The sequence below is a fragment of the Sebastes umbrosus genome, chromosome 3 (genome assembly GCF_015220745.1).
Source record: "Sebastes umbrosus isolate fSebUmb1 chromosome 3, fSebUmb1.pri, whole genome shotgun sequence".
Lineage (NCBI taxonomy): Eukaryota > Metazoa > Chordata > Actinopteri > Perciformes > Sebastidae > Sebastes > Sebastes umbrosus.
The window spans coordinates 1,683,857-1,706,947 of NC_051271.1; the positions used below are offsets into that span (position 1 = coordinate 1,683,857).

Genomic DNA, 23,091 nt, shown 5'->3' on the forward strand with positions numbered 1-23,091 from the left:
CTGAGTCCTCTTTCAAATGAACTAACAATGTGAACACAAACAGAACTGAGTCCCTTTTCTGCTGGTCCCCTTTTTGGTCCAATTTAAGAGGACCGAGTTTGGTTTGTTTAAAAAGGACTATATGTGAAACACCCTCAAACTCTGACAGCTCCACCAGTGGATCCATCTCTACAAACTCATGTTGAGCAGCCAAACACAAATAAGAACCACAGAAACTGATTCAAGATTCAACTCAAGATCTCAAAGTTTCTAAAGATGTCAAATATGTCAGGATGGATTTTGGGGGGAAAGTGAACAAAAGATATTTTAAGATAAGACATCTACAACATATATATTTTAGGAACAGTGGAGTCATAAAATCAGAGCATCTTCAGTTTAAACTCCTCAGTCAGTAAAAGCATCATATAGCTTCATAAAATGTATAGAAAAAACAAATAGTGATTATATTTGTTATTGTCTGATAGCTGAAATAGAGATTATTTATTTATTCCTCATATTTATGTATTTTTTATAATTTATTTTAACATGATGAAGTCAGGTGTTGTGATATATGAAGGTTTTAAATGTGTAGCTCATCATAGCTCTGCCACAGTCAATGGACTAAACCACTGAAGAAGAAAATGGACTTTAGCATTAAGAGACTCAGTGTGGATCAGTATAATATCAGCCTGATGTCTGCAGTTTAGTGTCACCACAACTTTCACATCATATTAATCTCAGTACACAAGTAAAAAATGGTGTCTGACCTCAGAGTCTTCAGTCTACAGTGTGGACTCTCCAGAAAACCAGACAGGAGCTTCACTCCTGAATCCTGCAGCTTGTTTCCACTCAGATCCAGATCTCTCAGATGGGAGGGGTTGGACTTCAGAGCTGAGGCCAGAGAAGCACAGCTGATCTCTGACAAAATGCAGTTCTCCAATCTGAATAAAGAATAAATGATGAAGATAAAAATTACTTTATAATCCAGTCAGATGTGTTCAGGTTTTAAATGTGTAGCTCAACATCACTATGTCCTAATCAATGATCTTTTCCCTAAAATGAGTAGAGTGACTTTGTCATTGTGTTATTGTGGATCATCATAATGTCAGCCTTCTACAGACATCATCCAGATGTCACCACAACATTCATACACCTATTCATGTCAACACACATCAATAACATGCTGCTGATCTCTGTGTTCATCTATGTGTGTGTGCTGAAGGATCAATATCAATGATCAGACATTATTTGTGAAAACACATTGAAACAAACAGAAACCAGAGAAATATTTCTACTTCATGAAGTAAACTTGATCAATGTAAAACAGATATGAGTTCAGAGGATCTTCTGTATCCAGATGTGACCATTTAACAACATGATAAACATTCATTTACTTTAACAACTAACAGTGGACATTTTCTACACTTTCTTTAAGAAACAAGCCTTTAGTGACTGCAGACTGAATTTAGTTCAAGAAACATGAAAATATGAAGAAAAGGACATTAACAACTTTATGGATGTAAGTTATGTTTGTACATAAATCAGGTTCAATTGTTAATCAAACATATAAGATCTCTAATAGTACCAGAGAGTCAGTGAACTGACCTCAGAGTCTCCAGTCTACAGTGTGGACTCTCCAGAAAACCAGACAGCAGCTTCACTCCTGAATCCTGCAGGTAGTTTCCACTCAGCTCCAGCTCTCTCAGATGGGAGGGGTTGGACTTCAGAGCTGAGGCCAGAGAAGCACAGCTGATCTCTGACAAACTGCAGCTCTCCAATCTGAATAAAGAATAAATGATGTAAGTTTAGAAGACAACGTTCCTGCTTGAAATCATTCAATGTTTAATAATGTGTTCAGAGCTGAAGAAGGTTTAGAACGTAGAAGTTTAGAAAATGTAAACTCCAAACACCTGAAGCCAACAGGATGCAGGTTAAAAACTGTAAAACACAAACAGTGAAACAGAGCTCTCATTAATATTAATGACAACGTGCTGCTACTTCAATAAAGACGTAGTGACTTCACCTCTTAGGGTGTTTTCACACTTGGTCCCTTTCAGCCCTCCAAACGAACTCAGAGCGATGAGTCAGCATTTTTTGTGCATATGTGAACACTCCAAAAGGACTCAGACCCCTCTGAAACGAAACGAACTCAGACCTCCTCGGGAGGTGGTCCGAGTTCGGTTCGATTCAAGTCTGCGTTGCGGCTCGCTTAATCTGTGCATTGTGAACACAAAGCGCTCCAGGTTCGCTTGGCCTTTTGCCATTGTATTTTAGCCCTCTAGAGTTGCCGTAGACAGATCACACGCGCTTGTACACTTACGCCTAGAAAAACAACGTTGGGTGCATGCCAAAGCTCTTAATTGCATCCCCGTTTCCCTCACTTGCGTCTTTTCCTTGCGTCTTAGTCCCCCCCACCAGGGAAGCATGGAGAGACGCAAGGAAACCATGCGAGGAGAGAGGAAACGAGGAAATACGATTTAAGAGCATTGGAACGTCGTTTCCTCTGAAGCGTCACGTGAAGCGACGTCCGTTTCTGATGACAGCAGCAGCTGATCACATCTGGATCAGCTGATCACAGCTGGATCAGCTGTCAGTCGTCTTTAACAGCTGTTTATGTCTGAACTGATCTAATACTAATAAAGAAACAGAGTTATCAGAGCAGCAGTATTTCTCACTGTTTAACAAACACCTGCACATGAATAACAGCTGCAGTCTGTATTTCTACTGTGGACTGAGTCCTGCTTAGAGGACCAGGAACCATTTCTACTGTGGACTGAGTCCTGCTTAGAGGACCAGGAACCATCTCTACTGTGGACTGAGTCCTGCTTAGAGGACCAGGAACCATCTCTACTGTGGACTGAGTCCTGCTTAGAGGACCAGGAACCATCTCTACTGTGGACTGAGTCCTGCTTAGAGGACCAGGAACCATCTCTACTGAAACAATATCTTTATATTATTTATTCATTATTAGCGTCTGTAGTTATTGATATTCTGACACTAGAAGTTATGTATTAGGCTGAGGATAAATGATGTTAAAGGTGTAAAAGACAGACTCTCCTTCTCTCTCTGACTTTAACTGTATCCATAATAAAAGTTAATGGGGGAAATAACAGATGATCAAAAGAAAACTCTTTCTAATAAATGAAGAAAGTTATTTTAAGTCAGTTTGTTTTCAGCTATTATAAACCCCTCACACGTCACCATCAACATGGTCCATTTTTTGTTCACACCTACAATTAACACAGATTATAACTAGATGGTGAATCAGAAGACAACTAAACTATAAAACGTTTAATCTGTGATCTGTTTTCACTCTGGTATGAAACTCAGTGATGTTGATGTATCAGATCAGTCTGATCGGCAGCAGCGTCCAATCAATAACTGATATCCAATAAGGGGGCGTGTCGGTCGGTAAAAAACTTCCGTGGAGGATACACTGGTGTATCCTCGCTCATGGCTCCTCCAGCAAGCCTCCTCGCTCCTCGCTCCTCGCTCCTTGGTCCTCGGTCCTAGATGCGCATTTTATGAATTGGGACGTCCTTCAAGATGGACGACTGAGATCGATTTCCGGGTCACAGCCGGAGGATCGAGGAGCGAGGAGACGAGGAGGCGAAAAATGATGAAATGAGAAGCACCTCTGTTGTATCCTCGCTCCCTGCTCCTCTGGCAAGCCTCCTCGATCTTCGCTCCTCGCTCCTCGATGCACAAATAAGGTCTTTAAAACGCTCTTCAATATGGCCCACCAGAACAACTTCCGGTTCAAGCGAGGATCGAGGAGCAAGGAAACGAAAATTAAGAGCTTTGGCATGCACCCACGGAACCATGGCAGCTTACGCTCACGCTGCTTTATTTCCTTTCATTCAGACTGTATTAAAGCACGTATCGAAGCGCATTAATTAGCGGAGGTTCATGTCTGAATTTAAAGATATTAGTTTGTTACTAAGGACTATCTAAAGTTACAGCTTTTATGTGCGGTCAGTCATTTCTTTGAACACCGTTTTTTGCCCTCACATTTAAATCTATCACAGCATCAAGTCCTCATCAGCTCAGAATAAAACCTCGGCTTGTCCTTCTTTTGCAACGTTCATTTTTATAACACTGTGACAGAGACAGCTGTCAATTAGAGCAGTATGAAGCTTAGACCCGTAGGATCAGTAAATAATGATCTCTATCACTCCTGATGTGTTTGGTCGCACTGATGGAACATAATAATATTGTAGATTATCTGTTAATATTTCTGAGTGAGCAGGATGGTGGTGCAGCTGCAGAATGAGTTTTTTAAATAGGCTGTGTATAGTGAATGTGTTTTAACAGCATTTCAGTCACTGTTTAAATTTACTACATTTGTTAAAGTAGCTGAAATAAAATCATTAAAAAAATAAACAAATGCAAAAATTAAATTAAAACTTCAACTTCTTCAACTATAGTGTGAACAGAAAGAGGACTGAGGCCCCATTAGAGCTGAAGTGGACCAGAAACAGAACTGAGTCCTCTTTCAAATGAACTAACAATGTGAACACAAACAGAACTGAGTCCCTTTTCTGCTGGTCCCCTTTTTGGTCCAATTTAAGAGGACCGAGTTTGGTTTGTTTAAAAAGAACTATATGTGAAACACCCTCAAACTCTGACAGCTCCACCAGTGGATCCATCTATACAAACTCATGTTGAGCAGCCAAACACAAATAAGAACCACAGAAACTGATTCAAGATTCAACTCAAGATCTCAAAGTTTCTAAAGATGTCAAATATGTCAGGATGGATTTTGGGGGGAAAGTGAACAAAAGATATTTTAAGATAAGACATCTACAACATATATATTTTAGGAACAGTGGAGTCATAAAATCAGAGCATCTTCAGTTTAAACTCCTCAGTCAGTAAAAGCATCATATAGCTTCATAAAATGTATAGAAAAAACAAATAGTGATTATATTTGTTATTGTCTGATAGCTGTAATAGAGATTATTTATTTATTCCTCATATTTATGTATTTTTTATAATTTATTTTAACATGATGAAGTCAGGTGTTGTGATATATGAAGGTTTTAAATGTGTAGCTCATCATAGCTCTGCCACAGTCAATGGACTAAACCACAGAAGGAGAAAATGGACTTTAGCATTAAGAGACTCAGTGTGGATCAGTATAATATCAGCCTGATGTCTGCAGTTTAGTGTCACCACAACTTTCACATCATATTAATCTCAGTACACAAGTAAAAAATGGTGTCTGACCTCAGAGTCTCCAGTCTACAGTGTGGACTCTCCAGAAAACCAGACAGGAGCTTCACTCCTGAATCCTGCAGCTTATTGTAGCTCAGCTTCAGCTCTCTCAGATGGGAGGGGTTGGACTTCAGAGCTGAGGCCAGAGAAGCACAGCTGATCTCTGACAACCTGCAGCTCCTCAATCTGAATAAAGAATAAATGATGAAGATAAAAATCACTTTATAATCCAGTCAGATGTGTTCAGGTTTTAAATGTGTAGCTCAACATCACTATGTCCTAATCAATGATCTTTTCCCTAAAATGAGTAGAGTGACTTTGTCATTGTGTTATTGTGGATCATCATAATGTCAGCCTTCTACAGACATCATCCAGATGTCACCACAACATTCATACAGCTGTTCATGTCAACACACATCAATAACATGCTGCTGATCTCTGTGTTCATCTGTGTGTGTGTGCTGAAGGATCAATATCAATGATCAGACATTATTTGTGAAAACACATTGAAACAAACAGAAACCAGAGAAATATTTCTACTTCATGAAGTAAACTTGATCAATGTAAAACAGATATGAGTTCAGAGGATCTTCTGTATCCAGATGTGACCATTTACCAACATGATAAACATTCATTTACTTTAACAACTAACAGTGGACATTTTCTACACTTTCTTTAAGAAACACAAGTCTTTAGTGACTGCAGACTGAATTTAGTTCAAGAAACATGAAAATATGAAGAAAAGGACATTAACAACTTTATGGATGTAAGTTATGTTTGTACATAAATCAGGTTCAATTGTTAATCAAAAATATAAGATCTCTAATAGTACCAGAGAGTCAGTGAACTGACCTCAGAGTCTCCAGTCTACAGTGTGGACTCTTCAGAAAACCAGACAGCAGCTTCACTCCTGAATCCTGCAGGTAGTTTCCACTCAGCTGCAGCTCTCTCAGATGGGAGGGGTTGGACTTCAGAGCTGAGACCAGAGAAGCACAGCTGATCTCTGACAAACTGCAGCGACTCAATCTGAATAAAGAATAAATGATGTAAGTTTAGAAGACAACGTTCCTGCTTGAAATCATTCAATGTTTAATAATGTGTTCAGAGCTGAAGAAGGTTTAGAACGTAGAAGTTTAGAAAATGTAAACTCCAAACACCTGAAGCCAACAGGATGCAGGTTAAAAACTGTAAAACACAAACAGTGAAACAGAGCTCTCATTAATATTAATGACAACGTGCTGCTACTTCAATAAAGACGTAGTGACTTCACCTCTTAGGGTGTTTTCACACTTGGTCCCTTTCAGCCCTCCAAACGAACTCAGAGCGATGAGTCAGCATTTTTTGTGCATATGTGAACACTCCAAAAGGACTCAGACCCCTCTGAAACGAAACGAACTCGGACCTCCTCGGGAGGTGGTCCGAGTTCGGTTCGATTCAAGTCTGCGTTGCGGCTCGCTTAATCTGTGCATTGTGAACACAAAGCGCTCCAGGTTCGCTTGGCCTTTTGCCATTGTATTTTAGCCCTCTAGAGTTGCCGTAGACAGATCACACGCGCTTGTGCACTTATGCTCGGAAAAACAACACGGAACCATGGCAGCTTACGCTCACGCTGCTTTATTTCCTCATTCATTCAGTCCGTATTAAAGCGCGTATCGAAGCGCATTAATTAGCGGAGGTTCATGTCTGAATTTAAAGATATTAGTTTGTTACTAAGGACTATCTAAAGTTACAGCTTTTATGTGCGGTCAGTCATTTCTTTGAACACCGTTTTTTGCCCTCACATTTAAATCTATCACAGCATCAAGTCCCCATCAGCTCAGAATAAAATCTCGGCTTGTCCTTCTTTTGCAACGTTCATTTTTATAACACTGTGTCAGAGACAGCTGTCAATTAGAGCAGTATGAAGCTTAGACCCGTAGGATCAGTAAATAATGATCTCTATCACTCCTGATGTGTTTGGTCGCACTGATGGAACATAATAATATTGTATATTATCTGTTAATATTTCTGAGTGAGCAGGATGGTGGTGCAGCTGCAGAATGAGTTTTTTAAATAGGCTGTGTATAGTGAATGTGTTTTAACAGCATTTCAGTCACTGTTTAAATTTACTACATTTGTTAAAGTAGCTGAAATAAAATCATTAAAAAAATAAACAAATGCAAAAATTTAATTAAAACTTCAACTTCTTCAACTATAGTGTGAACAGAAAGAGGACTGAGGCCCCATTAGAGCTGAAGTGGACCAGAAACAGAACTGAGTCCTCTTTCAAATGAACTAACAATGTGAACACAAACAGAACTGAGTCCCTTTTCTGTTGGTCCCCTTTTTGGTCCAATTTAAGAGGACCGAGTTTGGTTTGTTTAAAAAGGACTATATGTGAAACACCCTCAAACTCTGACAGCTCCACCAGTGGATCCATCTCTACAAACTCATGTTGAGCAGCCAAACACAAATAAGAACCACAGAAACTGATTCAAGATTCAACTCAAGATCTCAAAGTTTCTAAAGATGTCAAATATGTCAGGATGGATTTTGGGGGGAAAGTGAACAAACGATATTTTAAGATAAGACATCTACAACATATATATTTTAGAAATAGTGGAGTCATAAAATCAGAGCATCTTCAGTTTAAACTCCTCAGTCAGTAAAAGCATCATATAGCTTCATAAAATGTATAGAAAAAACAAATAGTGATTATATTTGTTATTGTCTGATAGCTGAAATAGAGATTATTTATTTATTCCTCACATTTATGTATTTTTTATAATTTATTTTAACATGATGGAAGTCAGGTGTTGTGATATATGAAGGTTTTAAATGTGTAGCTCATCATAGCTCTGCCACAGTCAATGGACTAAACCACTGAAGGAGAAAATGGACTTTAGCATTAAGAGACTCAGTGTGGATCAGTATAATATCAGCCTGATGTCTGCAGTTTAGTGTCACCACAACTTTCACATCATATTAATCTCAGTACACAAGTAAAACATGGTGTCTGACCTCAGAGTCTCCAGTCTACAGTGTGGACTCTCCAGAAAACCAGACAGAAGCTTCACTCCTGAATCCTGCAGCTTGTTGTATGTCAGCTCCAGCTCTCTCAGATGGGAGGGGTTGGACTTCAGAGCTGAGGCCAGAGAAGCACAGCTGATCTCTGACAAACTGCACCGCCTCAATCTGAATAAAGAATAAATGATGAAGATAAAAATCACTTTATAATCCAGTCAGATGTGTCCAGGTTTTAAATGTGTAGCTCAACATCACTATGTCCTAATCAATGATCTTTTCCCTAAAATGAGTAGAGTGACTTTGTCATTGTGTTATTGTGGATCATCATAATGTCAGCCTTCTACAGACATCATCCAGATGTCACCACAACATTCATACACCTGTTCATGTCAACACACATCAATAACATGCTGCTGATCTCTGTGTTCATCTATGTGTGTGTGCTGAAGGATCAATATCAATGATCAGACATTATTTGTGAAACACGTTGAAACAAACAGAAACCAGAGAAATATTTCTACTTCATGAAGTAAACTTGATCAATGTAAAACAGATATGAGTTCAGAGGATCTTCTGTATCCAGATGTGACCATTTACCAACAATGATAAACATTCATTTACTTTAACAACTAACAGTGGACATTTTCTACACTTTCTTTAAGAAACACAAGTCTTTAGTGACTGCAGACTGAATTTAGTTCAAGAAACATGAAAATATGAAGAAAAGGACATTAACAACTTTATGGATGTAAGTTATGTTTGTACATAAATCAGGTTCAATTGTTAATTAAACATTTAAGATCTCTAATAGTACCAGAGAGTCAGTGAACTGACCTCAGAGTCTCCAGTCTACAGTGTGGACTCTCCAGAAAACCAGACAGGAGCTTCACTCCTGAATCCTCCAGGTTGTTGTTACTCAGCTCCAGCTGTCTCAGATGGGAGGGGTTGGACTTCAGAGCTGAGGCCAGAGAAGCACAGCTGATCTCTGACAAACTGCAGCTCTCCAATCTGAATAAAGAATAAATGATGTAAGTTTAGAAGACAACGTTCCAGCTTGAAATCATTCAATGTTTAATAATGTGTTCAGAGCTGAAGAAGGTTTAGAACGTAGAAGTTTAGAAAATGTAAACTCCAAACACCTGAAGCCAACAGGATGCAGGTTAAAAACTGTAAAACACAAACAGTGAAACAGAGCTCTCATTAATATTAATGACAACGTGCTGCTACTTCAATAAAGACGTAGTGACTTCACCTCTTAGGGTGTTTTCACACTTGGTCCCTTTCAGCCCTCCAAACGAACTCAGAGCGATGAGTCAGCATTTTTTGTGCATATGTGAACACTCCAAAAGGAATCAGACCCCTCTGAAACGAACCGAACTCAGACCTCCTCGGGAGGTGGTCCGAGTTCGGTCAGATTCAAGTCTGCGTTGCGGCTCGCTTAATCTGTGCATTGTGAACACAAAGCGCTCCAGGTTCGCTTGGCCTTTTGCCATTGTATTTTAGCCCTCTAGAGTTGCCGTAGACAGATCACACGCGCTTGTACACTTACGCCTGGAAAAACAACACGGAACCATGGCAGCTTACGCTCACGCTGCTTTATTTCCTTTCATTCAGACCGTATTAAAGCACGTATCGAAGCGCATTAATTAGCGGAGGTTCATGTCTGAGTTTAAAGATATTAGTTTGTTACTAAGGACTATCTAAAGTTACAGCTTTTATGTGCGGTCAGTCATTTCTTTTAACACCGTTTTTTGCCCTCACATTTAAATCTATCACAGCATCAAGTCCCCATCAGCTCAGAATAAAACCTCGGCTTGTCCTTCTTTTGCAACGTTCATTTTTATAACACTGTGACTGAGACAGCTGTCAATTAGAGCAGTATGAAGCTTAGACCCGTAGGATCAGTAAATAATGATCTCTATCACTCCTGATGTGTTTGGTCGCACTGATGGAACATAATAATATTGTATATTATCTGTTAATATTTCTGAGTGAGCAGGATGGTGGTGCAGCTGCAGAATGAGTTTTTTTAAATAGGCTGTGTATAGTGAATGTGTTTTAACAGCATTTCAGTCACTGTTTAAATTTATTACATTTGTTAAAGTAGCTGAAATAAAATCATTAAAAAAATAAACAAATGCAGAAATTAAATTAAAACTTCAACTTCTTCAACTATAGTGTGAACAGAAAGAGGACTGAGGCCCCATTAGAGCTGAAGTGGACCAGAAACAGAACTGAGTCCTCTTTCAAATGAACTAACAATGTGAACACAAACAGAACTGAGGCCCTTTTCTGTTGGTCCCCTTTTTGGTCCAATTTAAGAGGACCGAGTTTGGTTTGTTTAAAAAGGACTATATGTGAAACACCCTCAAACTCTGACAGCTCCACCAGTGGATCAATCTATACAAACTCATGTTGAGCAGCCAAACACAAATAAGAACCACAGAAACTGATTCAAGATTCAACTCAAGATCTCAAAGTTTCTAAAGATGTCAAATATGTCAGGATGGATTTTGGGGGGAAAGTGAACAAACGATATTTTAAGATAAGACATCTACAACATATATATTTTAGGAACAGTGGAGTCATAAAATCAGAGCATCTTCAGTTTAAACTCCTCAGTCAGTAAAAGCATCATATAGCTTCATAAAATGTAAAGAAAAAACAAATAGTGATTATATTTGTTATTGTCTGATAGCTGAAATAGAGATTATTTATTTATTCCTCATATTTATGTATTTTTTATAATTTATTTTAACATGATGGAAGTCAGGTGTTGTGATATATGAAGGTTTTAAATGTGTAGCTCATCATAGCTCTGCCACAGTCAATGGACTAAACCACTGAAGGAGAAAATGGACTTTAGCATTAAGAGACTCAGTGTGGATCAGTATAATATCAGCCTGATGTCTGCAGTTTAGTGTCACCACAACTTTCACATCATATTAATCTCAGTACACAAGTAAAAAATGGTGTCTGACCTCAGAGTCTTCAGTCTACAGTGTGGACTCTCCAGAAAACCAGACAGGAGCTTCACTCCTGAATCCTGCAGCTTGTTGTTACTCAGCTCCAGATCTCTCAGATGGGAGGGGTTGGACTTCAGAGCTGAGGCCAGAGAAGCACAGCTGATCTCTGACAAAATGCAGTTCTCCAATCTGAATAAAGAATAAATGATGAAGATAAAAATCACTTTATAATCCAGTCAGATGTGTTCAGGTTTTAAATATGTAGCTCAACATCACTATGTCCTAATCAATGATCTTTTCCCTAAAATGAGTAGAGTGACTTTGTCATTGTGTTATTGTGGATCATCATAATGTCAGCCTTCTACAGACATCATCCAGATGTCACCACAACATTCATACACCTATTCATGTCACCACACATCAATAACATGCTGCTGATCTCTGTGTTCATCTATGTGTGTGTGCTGAAGGATCAATATCAATGATCAGACATTATTTGTGAAACACGTTGAAACAAACAGAAACCAGAGAAATATTTCTACTTCATGAAGTAAACTTGATCAATGTAAAACAGATATGAGTTCAGAGGATCTTCTGTATCCAGATGTGACCATTTACCAACAATGATAAACATTAATTTACTTTAACAACTAACAGTGGACATTTTCTACACTGTCTTTAAGAAACACAAGTCTTTAGTGACTGCAGACTGAATTTAGTTCAAGAAACATGAAAATATGAAGAAAAGGACATTAACTTTATGGATGTAAGTTATGTTTGTACATAAATCAGGTTCAATTGTTAATCAAACATATAAGATCTCTAATAGTACCAGAGAGTCAGTGAACTGACCTCAGAGTCTCCAGTCTACAGTGTGGACTCTCCAGAAAACCAGACAGGAGCTTCACTCCTGAATCCTGCAGGTAGTTTCCACTCAGCTCCAGCTCTCTCAGATGGGAGGGGTTGGACTTCAGAGCTGAGGCCAGAGAAGCACAGCTGATCTCTGACAAAATGCACCAACTCAATCTGAATAAAGAATAAATGATGTAAGTTTAGAAGACAACGTTCCTGCTTGAAATCATTCAATGTTTAATAATGTGTTCAGAGCTGAAGAAGGTTTAGAACGTAGAAGTTTAGAAAATGTAAACTCCAAACACCTGAAGCCAACAGGATGCAGGTTAAAAACTGTAAAACACAAACAGTGAAACAGAGCTCTCATTAATATTAATGACAACGTGCTGCTACTTCAATAAAGACGTAGTGACTTCACCTCTTAGGGTGTTTTCACACTTGGTCCCTTTCAGCCCTCCAAACGAACTCAGAGCGATGAGTCAGCATTTTTTGTGCATATGTGAACACTCCAAAAGGACTCAGACCCCTCTGAAACGAAACGAACTCGGACCTCCTCGGGAGGTGGTCCGAGTTCGGTTCGATTCAAGTCTGCGTTGCGGCTCGCTTAATCTGTGCATTGTGAACACAAAGCGCTCCAGGTTCGCTTGGCCTTTTGCCATTGTATTTTAGCCCTCTAGAGTTGCCGTAGACAGATCACACGCGCTTGTACACTTACGCTCGGAAAAACAACGTTGGGTGCATGCCAAAGCTCTTAATTGCATCCCCGTTTCCCTCACTTGCGTCTTTTCCTTGCGTCTTAGTCCCCCCCACCAGGGAAGCATGGAGAGACGCAAGGAAACCATGCGAGGAGAGAGGAAACGAGGAAATACGATTTAAGAGCATTGGAACGTCGTTTCCTCTGAAGCATCACGTGAAGCGACGTCCGTTTCTGATGACAGCAGCAGCTGATCACATCTGGATCAGCTGATCACAGCTGGATCAGCTGTCAGTCGTCTTTAACAGCTGTTTATGTCTGAACTGATCTAATACTAATAAAGAAACAGAGTTATCAGAGCAGCAGTATTTCTCACTGTTTAACAAACACCTGCACATGAATAACAGCTGCAGTCTGTATTTCTACTGTGGACTGAGTCCTGCTTAGAGGACCAGGAACCATTTCTACTGTGGACTGAGTCCTGCTTAGAGGACCAGGAACCATCTCTACTGTGGACTGAGTCCTGCTTAGAGGACCAGGAACCATCTCTACTGTGGACTGAGTCCTGCTTAGAGGACCAGGAACCATCTCTACTGAAACAATATCTTTATATTATTTATTCATTATTAGCGTCTGTAGTTATTGATATTCTGACACTAGAAGTTATGTATTAGGCTGAGGATAAATGATGTTAAAGGTGTAAAAGACAGACTCTCCTTCTCTCTCTGACTTTAACTGTATCCATAATAAAAGTTAATGGGGGAAATAACAGATGATCAAAAGAAAACTCTTTCTAATAAATGAAGAAAGTTATTTTAAGTCAGTTTGTTTTCAGCTATTATAAACCCCTCACACGTCACCATCAACATGGTCCATTTTTTGTTCACACCTACAATTAACACAGATTATAACTAGATGGTGAATCAGAAGACAACTAAACTATAAAACGTTTAATCTGTGATCTGTTTTCACTCTGGTATGAAACTCAGTGATGTTGATGTATCAGATCAGTCTGATCGGCAGCAGCGTCCAATCAATAACTGATATCCAATAAGGGGGCGTGTCGGTCGGTAAAAAACTTCCGTGGAGGATACACTGGTGTATCCTCGCTCATGGCTCCTCCAGCAAGCCTCCTCGCTCCTCGCTCCTCGCTCCTTGGTCCTCGGTCCTAGATGCGCATTTTATGAATTGGGACGTCCTTCAAGATGGACGACTGAGATCGATTTCCGGGTCACAGCCGGAGGATCGAGGAGCGAGGAGACGAGGAGGCGAAAAATGATGAAATGAGAAGCACCTCTGTTGTATCCTCGCTCCCTGCTCCTCTGGCAAGCCTCCTCGATCTTCGCTCCTCGCTCCTCGATGCACAAATAAGGTCTTTAAAACGCTCTTCAATATGGCCCACCAGAACAACTTCCGGTTCAAGCGAGGATCGAGGAGCAAGGAAACGAAAATTAAGAGCTTTGGCATGCACCCACGGAACCATGGCAGCTTACGCTCACGCTGCTTTATTTCCTTTCATTCAGACTGTATTAAAGCGCGTATCGAAGCGCATTAATTAGCGGAGGTTCATGTCTGAATTTAAAGATATTAGTTTGTTACTAAGGACTATCTAAAGTTACAGCTTTTATGTGCGGTCAGTCATTTCTTTGAACACCGTTTTTTGCCCTCACATTTAAATCTATCACAGCATCAAGTCCTCATCAGCTCAGAATAAAACCTCGGCTTGTCCTTCTTTTGCAACGTTCATTTTTATAACACTGTAACTGAGACAGCTGTCAATTAGAGCAGTATGAAGCTTAGACCCGTAGGATCAGTAAATAATGATCTCTATCACTCCTGATGTGTTTGGTCGCACTGATGGAACATAATAATATTGTATATTATCTGTTAATATTTCTGAGTGAGCAGGATGGTGGTGCAGCTGCAGAGTGAGTTTTTTTAAATAGGCTGTGTATAGTGAATGTGTTTTAACAGCATTTCAGTCACTGTTTAAATTTACTACATTTGTTAAAGTAGCTGAAATAAAATCATTAAAAAAATAAACAAATGCAAAAATTAAATTAAAACTTCAACTTCTTCAACTATAGTGTGAACAGAAAGAGGACTGAGGCCCCATTAGAGCTGAAGTGGACCAGAAACAGAACTGAGTCCTCTTTCAAATGAACTAACAATGTGAACACAAACAGAACTGAGTCCCTTTTCTGCTGGTCCCCTTTTTGGTCCAATTTAAGAGGACCGAGTTTGGTTTGTTTAAAAAGGACTATATGTGAAACACCCTCAAACTCTGACAGCTCCACCAGTGGATCCATCTATACAAACTCATGTTGAGCAGCCAAACACAAATAAGAACCACAGAAACTGATTCAAGATTCAACTCAAGATCTCAAAGTTTCTAAAGATGTCAAATATGTCAGGATGGATTTTGGGGGGAAAGTGAACAAAAGATATTTTAAGATAAGACATCTACAACATATATATTTTAGGAACAGTGGAGTCATAAAATCAGAGCATCTTCAGTTTAAACTCCTCAGTCAGTAAAAGCATCATATAGCTTCATAAAATGTATAGAAAAAACAAATAGTGATTATATTTGTTATTGTCTGATAGCTGAAATAGAGATTATTTATTTATTCCTCATATTTATGTATTTTTTATAATTTATTTTAACATGATGGAAGTCAGGTGTTGTGATATATGAAGGTTTTAAATGTGTAGCTCATCATAGCTCTGCCACAGTCAATGGACTAAACCACTGAAGAAGAAAATGGACTTTAGCATTAAGAGACTCAGTGTGGATCAGTATAATATCAGCCTGATGTCTACAGTTTAGTGTCACCACAACTTTCACATCATATTAATCTCAGTACACAAGTAAAAAATGGTGTCTGACCTCAGAGTCTTCAGTCTACAGTGTGGACTCTCCAGAAAACCAGACAGGAGCTTCACTCCTGAATCCTGCAGCTTGTTGTTAGTCAGATCCAGATCTCTCAGATGGGAGGGGTTGGACTTCAGAGCTGAGGCCAGAGAAGCACAGCTGATCTCTGACAAAATGCAGTACCTCAATCTGAATAAAGAATAAATGATGAAGATAAAAATTACTTTATAATCCAGTCAGATGTGTTCAGGTTTTAAATGTGTAGCTCAACATCACTATGTCCTAATCAATGAGCTTTTCCCTAAAATGAGTAGAGTGACTTTGTCATTGTGTTATTGTGGATCATCTTAATGTCAGCCTTCTACAGACATCATCCAGATGTCACCACAACATTCATACACCTGTTCATGTCAACACACATCAATAACATGCTGCTGATCTCTGTGTTCATCTATGTGTGTGTGCTGAAGGATCAATATCAATGATCAGACATTATTTGTAAAAACACATTGAAACAAACAGAAACCAGAGAAATATTTCTACTTCATGAAGTAAACTTGATCAATGTAAAACAGATATGAGTTCAGAGGATCTTCTGTATCCAGATGTGACCATTTAACAACATGATAAACATTCATTTACTTTAACAACTAACAGTGGACATTTTCTACACTTTCTTTAAGAAACACAAGTCTTTAGTGACTGCAGACTGAATTTAGTTCAAGAAACATGAAAATATGAAGAAAAGGACATTAACAACTTTATGGATGTAAGTTATGTTTGTACATAAATCAGGTTCAATTGTTAATTAAACATATAAGATCTATAACAGTAACAGAGATTCAGTGAACTGACCTCAGAGTCTCCAGTCTACAGTGTGGACTCTTCAGAAAACCAGACAGCAGCTTCACTCCTGAATCCTCCAGGTTGTTTCCACTCAGATCCAGCTCTCTCAGATGGGAGGGGTTGGACTTCAGAGCTGAGGCCAGAGAAGCACAGCTGATCTCTGACAAACTGCAGCTCTCCAATCTGAATAAAGAATAAATGATGTAAGTTTAGAAGACAACGTTCCTGCTTGAAATCATTCAATGTTTAATAATGTGTTCAGAGCTGAAGAAGGTTTAGAACGTAGAAGTTTAGAAAATGTAAACTCCAAACACCTGAAGCCAACAGGATGCAGGTTAAAAACTGTAAAACACAAACAGTGAAACAGAGCTCTCATTAATATTAATGACAACGTGCTGCTACTTCAATAAAGACGTAGTGACTTCACCTCTTAGGGTGTTTTCACACTTGGTCCCTTTCAGCCCTCCAAACGAACTCAGAGTGATGAGTCAGCATTTCTTGCGCATATGTGAACACTCCAAAAGGCCTCAGACCCCTCTGAAACGAACCGAACTCAGACCTCCTCGGGAGGTGGTCCGAGTTCGGTTCGATTCAAGTCTGCGTTGCGGCTCGCTTAATCTGTGCATTGTGAACACAAAGCGCTCCAGGTTCGCTTGGCCTTTTGCCATTGTATTTTAGCCCTCTAGAGTTGCCGTAGACAGATCACACGCGCTTGTACACTTACGCTCGGAAAAACAACGTTGGGTGCATGCCAAAGCTCTTAATTGCATCCCCGTTTCCCTCACTTGCGTCTTTTCCTTGCGTCTTAGTCCCCCCCACCAGGGAAGCATGGAGAGACGCAAGGAAACCATGCGAGGAGAGAGGAAACGAGGAAATACGATGTAAGAGCATTGGAACGTCGTTTCCTCTGAAGCGTCACGTGAAGCGACGTCCGTTTCTGATGACAGCAGCAGCTGATCACATCTGGATCAGCTGTCAGTGTGCTTTAACAGCTGTTTATGTCTGAACTGATCTAATACTAATAAAGACAAGTGCAAGCTGCAGTCTGTATTTCTACTGTGGACTGCTTAGAGGCTCAGGAACCATCTCTACTGGATCAATAACTTTATATTATTTATTCATTATTAGCGTCTGTAGTTATTGATATTCTGATTGTGAGTTAATTATTTAATAACTCAGAATATGACTATGGTGTTTTTTGAACACTGGACATTATTTATTAGGCTAAAGGGAAAATGTAAATGATGTATATCAAACCCGACATTCAGGAATTATCAGCCTCATGTGACTGAATGGAAATGAGGATAAATGATGTAAAAGGTGTTTGTTGCTGACAGACAGACTCTCCTTCTCTCTCTGACTTTAATAGTATCATTAATAAAAGTTAACGGGGGAAATAACAGATCATGAAAAGAAAAATCTTTCTAATGAATGCAGAAAGTTATTTTAAGTCAGTTTGTCAGGTTTTATAAACCCTCTCAGTGTCAGGCTGCTTCACTGACGGTGTGTGAAGCAGAGATACTGCAGGTCCTTCTGCTGCTGCTCAGAGCTTCAGTTAACACAGATTATAACTAGATGGTGAATCAGAAGACAACTAAACTATAAAACCTTTAATCTGTGATCTGTTTTCACTCTGGTATGAAACTCAGTGATGTTGAGAGGTAAAGTTATCAGATCAGTCTGATCGGCGCAGCGTCCAATCAATAACTGATATCCAATAAGGGGGCGTGTCGGTCGGTAAAAAACTTCCGTGGAGGAGACACTGGTGTCTCCTCGCTCATGGCTCCTCCAGCAAGCCTCCTCGCTCCTCGCTCCTCGGTCCTCGATGCGCATTTTATGAATTGGGACGTCCTTCAAGATGGAGGACTGAGATCGATTTCCGGGTCACAGCCGGAGGATCGAGGAGCGAGGAGACGAGGAGGCGAAAAATGATGAAATGAGAAGCACCTCTGGTGTATCCTCGCTCCCTGCTCCTCCGGCAAGCCTCCTCGCTCCTCGATGCACAAATAAGGGCTTTAAAACGCTCTTCAATATGGCCCACCAGAACAACTTCCGGTTCAAGCGAGGATCGAGGAGCAAGGAAACGAAAATTAAGAGCTTTGGCATGCACCCACGGAACCATGGCGGCTTACGCTCACGCTGCTTTATTTCCTTTCATTCAGACTGTATTAAAGCGCGTATCAAAGCGCATTAATTAGCGGAGGTTCATGTCTGAGTTTAAAGATATTAGTTTGTTACTAAGGACTATCTAAAGTTACAGCTTTTATGTGCGGTCAGTCATTTCTTTGAACACCGTTTTTTGCCCTCACATTTAAATCTATCACAGCATCAAGTCCCCATCAGCTCAGAATAAAACCTCGGCTTGTCCTTCTTTTGCAACGTTCATTTTTATAACACTGTGACTGAGACAGCTGTCAATTAGAGCAGTATGAAGCTTAGACCCGTAGGATCAGTAAATAATGATCTCTATCACTCCTGATGTGTTTGGTCGCACTGATGGAACATAATAATATTGTATATTATCTGTTAATATTTCTGAGTGAGCAGGATGGTGGTGCAGCTGCAGAGTGAGTTTTTTAAATAGTCTGTGTATAGTGAATGTGTTTTAACAGCATTTCAGTCACTGTTTAAATTTACTACATTTGTTAAAGTAGCTGAAATAAAATCATTAAAAAAATAAACAAATGCAGAAATTAAATTAAAACTTCAACTTCTTCAACTATAGTGTGAACAGAAAGAGGACTGAGGCCCCATTAGAGCTGAAGTGGACCAGAAACAGAACTGAGTCCTCTTTCAAATGAACTAACAATGTGAACACAAACAGAACTGAGGCCCTTTTCTGTTGGTCCCCTTTTTGGTCCAATTTAAGAGGACCGAGTTTGGTTTGTTTAAAAAGGACTATATGTGAAACACCCTCAAACTCTGACAGCTCCACCAGTGGATCCATCTATACAAACTCATGTTGAGCAGCCAAACACAAATAAGAACCACAGAAACTGATTCAAGATTCAACTCAAGATCTCAAAGCTTCTAAAGATGTCAAATATGTCAGGATGGATTTTGGGGGGAAAGTGAACAAAAGATATTTTAAGATAAGACATCTACAACATATATATTTTAGGAACAGTGGAGTCATAAAATCAGAGCATCTTCAGTTTAAACTCCTCAGTCAGTAAAAGCATCATATAGCTTCATAAAATGTATAGAAAAAACAAATAGTGATTATATTTGTTATTGTCTGATAGCTGAAATAGAGATTATTTATTTATTCCTCATATTTATGTATTTTTCATAATTTATTTTAACATGATGGAAGTCAGTTGTTGTGATATATTAAGGTTCTATTCATCCTTACTGACCGCCAGAGGCAGTGCTTCAACACTGAATATCTTCGTCTCGCGCAGGTCGAGTATTAATATCAACAAAGTCACATGTGACCTCGGATGACCCTGGTTAGGTATAAGTTACGGTGTCATCCCTGAGATCAGTCCTATTTCATCTTCTCGTGAGAGATCGATTTATATTGATCGATTTATATTGTTCTCTATAACATTAGCAGAGCGCTTAGCTCAAACTAACTTAGTGGGTACTAACGAGAGCGTGTCCGCTCGGCGTTTACCGATTTGACAACATATTGTGTCAGTGTGGAGAGCGTCCCCGCTTCCATCTCACTGTAACGTACACATTGTTTTTTCCGTTTCTATTTTACACAGTTAGCAGAGCGTTCAGCTCGAGCTAATCTAGTGAACAAGAGCGTGTCTGCTCGGTGTTTACCGATTTCAACAGCGTGCTGTGTCAGTAAGGAGAGCGTCCCCGCTCCCCTCGCACTGTAGCGTTATAACTTCTCTGTTTTCACGGTTAGCAGAGCGCCCTCGCTCAAGTTAACTAAGAGTGATGCTAGCAACAGCCAGTTTAAGGATATTGGTAACATCACTGTATGAATTGTTAATTATAAACGTTACTGCCTTCACAGTTAGCAGAGTGCTCTCGCTCAGGCTAATTTATGCACTGGGTACTATAACGTTACTGTCCTCGCAAGTAGCAGAGTGCTCTCACTCAGGCTAATCTGGTGGACTCAGATATTGACAGCTACTGTGCTGTGGCCTCGCTCCCCTTTCCCTCAGACTGACTTTAGCAGCCATCAGCAACTGGTGTGGCAGAGTTTCCTCCGTCGTCGTCACTATGCTCCACTCCCATGGCTGCAACACCTGTATGGCTCCTCTTCAACCCGAGGATGGCCATGACTTTTGCCCCTCTTGTCTCGGCCTTGAACATCTGAGGGAGGGCCTCTCAGAGGACCTGTGCATGAATTGCAGCATCATGCCTCGTGCAGTGAGGGCTGCTAGACTGGCTGGGGTGGGAACTCCTGACCTGATGGGTGATGCTGGCCTCCCCTTGTCAGGGCAGCTGGCCCCAGCCCAAACTACCCATTCCAAGCGACGGGCCGCAGAGGCTGCGGGTGCACCATCCAAGAAGGCTAAGCCTGTCAAGCTGTCTTATAAGGTGGATCTGTTTACTGCAGAGCTAGCCCAGATGAAGTCGCTCCTCCTGGCCCCCCATTCAGTGCCTCCCTCCGATGAATATCTGAGGGAGCTGCATGCATGCTGGAGGGACACTAAGGTTCTCTTTCTCGCCTCACGTCTGATGGCCAAACCGGGGCAATGTATCTACCAGGGGAACGGAACCTTGTTGTAGATTTCCTCTCCCGTCAAAGATGGACGCTTCTCATAGCGTTTCAGCCGGGCCACAGACTTCTCCTGCTGGCCCCCTTCTGGCCAGCCAGGATGTGGTTCTCACTGCTGCATGGACAGTACCGCGGGATGCCCTGGTGCCTCCCCAGCAGGAAGGACCTCTTGTCTCAGCCGGGGGGGGGTCGGATCCCGACCCCCCCCTGGCTGAGACAAGAGGTCCCTGCCACCTTCAGCTGTGGTGTGGCCGCTGGAGGGCCCAACCCAATGCTGACTGACTGCATAGAGCCGTCAGAAAGACTATTCTGAATGCCAGAGCACCGTCTACCTGCCTGCAGTATGAAAACAGGTGGAAGTTGTTCTCTGACTGGTGTACAGTTCAGAATGAAGACCCAGTACATTGCTCTGTGCCTACTATTATCAAGATTCTGCAGTCCCTCCTGGACGGTGGCCGGTCTCCGTCTACACTGAGGTGTATTTGGCTGCTATTTCATCGCAGCACGATAGGGTCAACAATAACACTGTGGGGAACAACAGGCTTGTGTCCCTCTTCTTAAAAGAGGCTACGAGGCTGCATCCCCTAAGCGACCCGAGGGCTGCTGCATGGGACTGCCCCGGTGTTGGACGCCCTATGCTTGCCTCCCTTTGAACCCTTAGCACAGAAAGAGCTGAGGTGGCTGTCGGCAAAAAAACTTAATTTCTCCTTGCCATCACTTCAGCAAAGCGTGTTGGTGAGCTACATGCCTTGTTTGAGAGCAATTTATGAGGTGGAACTCAGATGGCTCAGGTGTTACTTTGTGGCCAAATACAGCATTCCTCCCTAAGGTGCTGTCACGTTCACATCTCAATCAGTCTATCCAGCGTTCGCAGGTATTGTGATAGAATTTTTATTTTTAAATTTTTTTAATTTATAATGTTTTATACTGGGGGCTGTGGTTAGTGGTTAGCACTGGTGCCTCACAGCAAGAGGGTCGCAGCTTCGAATCCGGTTTGGGGCCCTTATGTGTGGAGTTTGCATGTTCTCCCCGTGTTAGCGTGGGATTTCTCTGGGTTCTCAGGTTTCCTCCCACAGTCCAAAGACATGCAGGTTAGGTTTATTGTTGACTCTAAATGTCCCGTTGGTGTGAATGTGAGTGTGAACGGTTGTCTGTCTCTATGTGTCAGCCCTGCGATGGTCTGAAGACCTGTCCGGGGTGTACCCTGCCTTCGCCCAATGTCAGCTGGGATTGGCTCCAGCCCCTCCGCGACCCGTAACGAAATAAGCGGTTGCAGATGATGGATGGATTTTTTATATTTCTTGTGAATATAATCCAATCAATCTTATTTCCATATATCTACTTTGTATATACAGTTACAGAAAAGCGGATGTAGTCCCACGTGTCTACTTCCTCTAACTTCTCCAAGGTGGTCTTTGTTTTGGTTGGAACGGATATGACATAGCGTTACTCAGACTAAAATAATTAAAGCTTTAACTTCCTTCTACCTCCACATAGACTCAAATGAAGCAGATATATCGATTCTGGCTTTAAAACATTGATTTTGAAATTGTAAAAAAAAAAAAAAAGCGATACATAGGTGAATCGATTTTTTTGCCACCCCTTATGTCTACCAAAGTTACAGACTGTTTAGTACCAACTTCCCTCTTTGAGTTACTAATCCTCCTGCAGCTCAACAAGGAAACTGTCAAACACAATATACTGACTGGATACATACTAGGGCTAGGCAATATATCCATATTATATCGATATCGTGATATGAGACGAGATATCCTCTTAGATTGTTGATATTGTGATATGGCATAAGTGTTGTCTTTTCCTGGTTTTAAAGGCTACATTACAGTGAAGGGATGTCATTTTCTGAACTTACCAGACTGTTCTATTATTTGTCATCTACACTTTGTCATGAGATCCACATCACTGATGGTTATTTATCAGAAATCTCATTGTGTAAATATTTAGTGAAAGCACC

General features: G+C 40.6%; 1 protein-coding gene across 1 annotated transcript in view; it reads right to left on the minus strand.

Annotated features, from left to right (window-relative positions):
• Positions 1-23,091, minus strand: part of LOC119484984 (protein NLRC3-like) — a 93,899-nt gene that overhangs the window by 59,190 nt on the left and 11,618 nt on the right. The window contains exon 6 of the mRNA XM_037764196.1: positions 8,197-8,370. Within this exon, the coding sequence (XP_037620124.1) occupies positions 8,197-8,370 (174 nt within the window). The remainder of the gene's footprint in view (positions 1-8,196; positions 8,371-23,091) is intronic.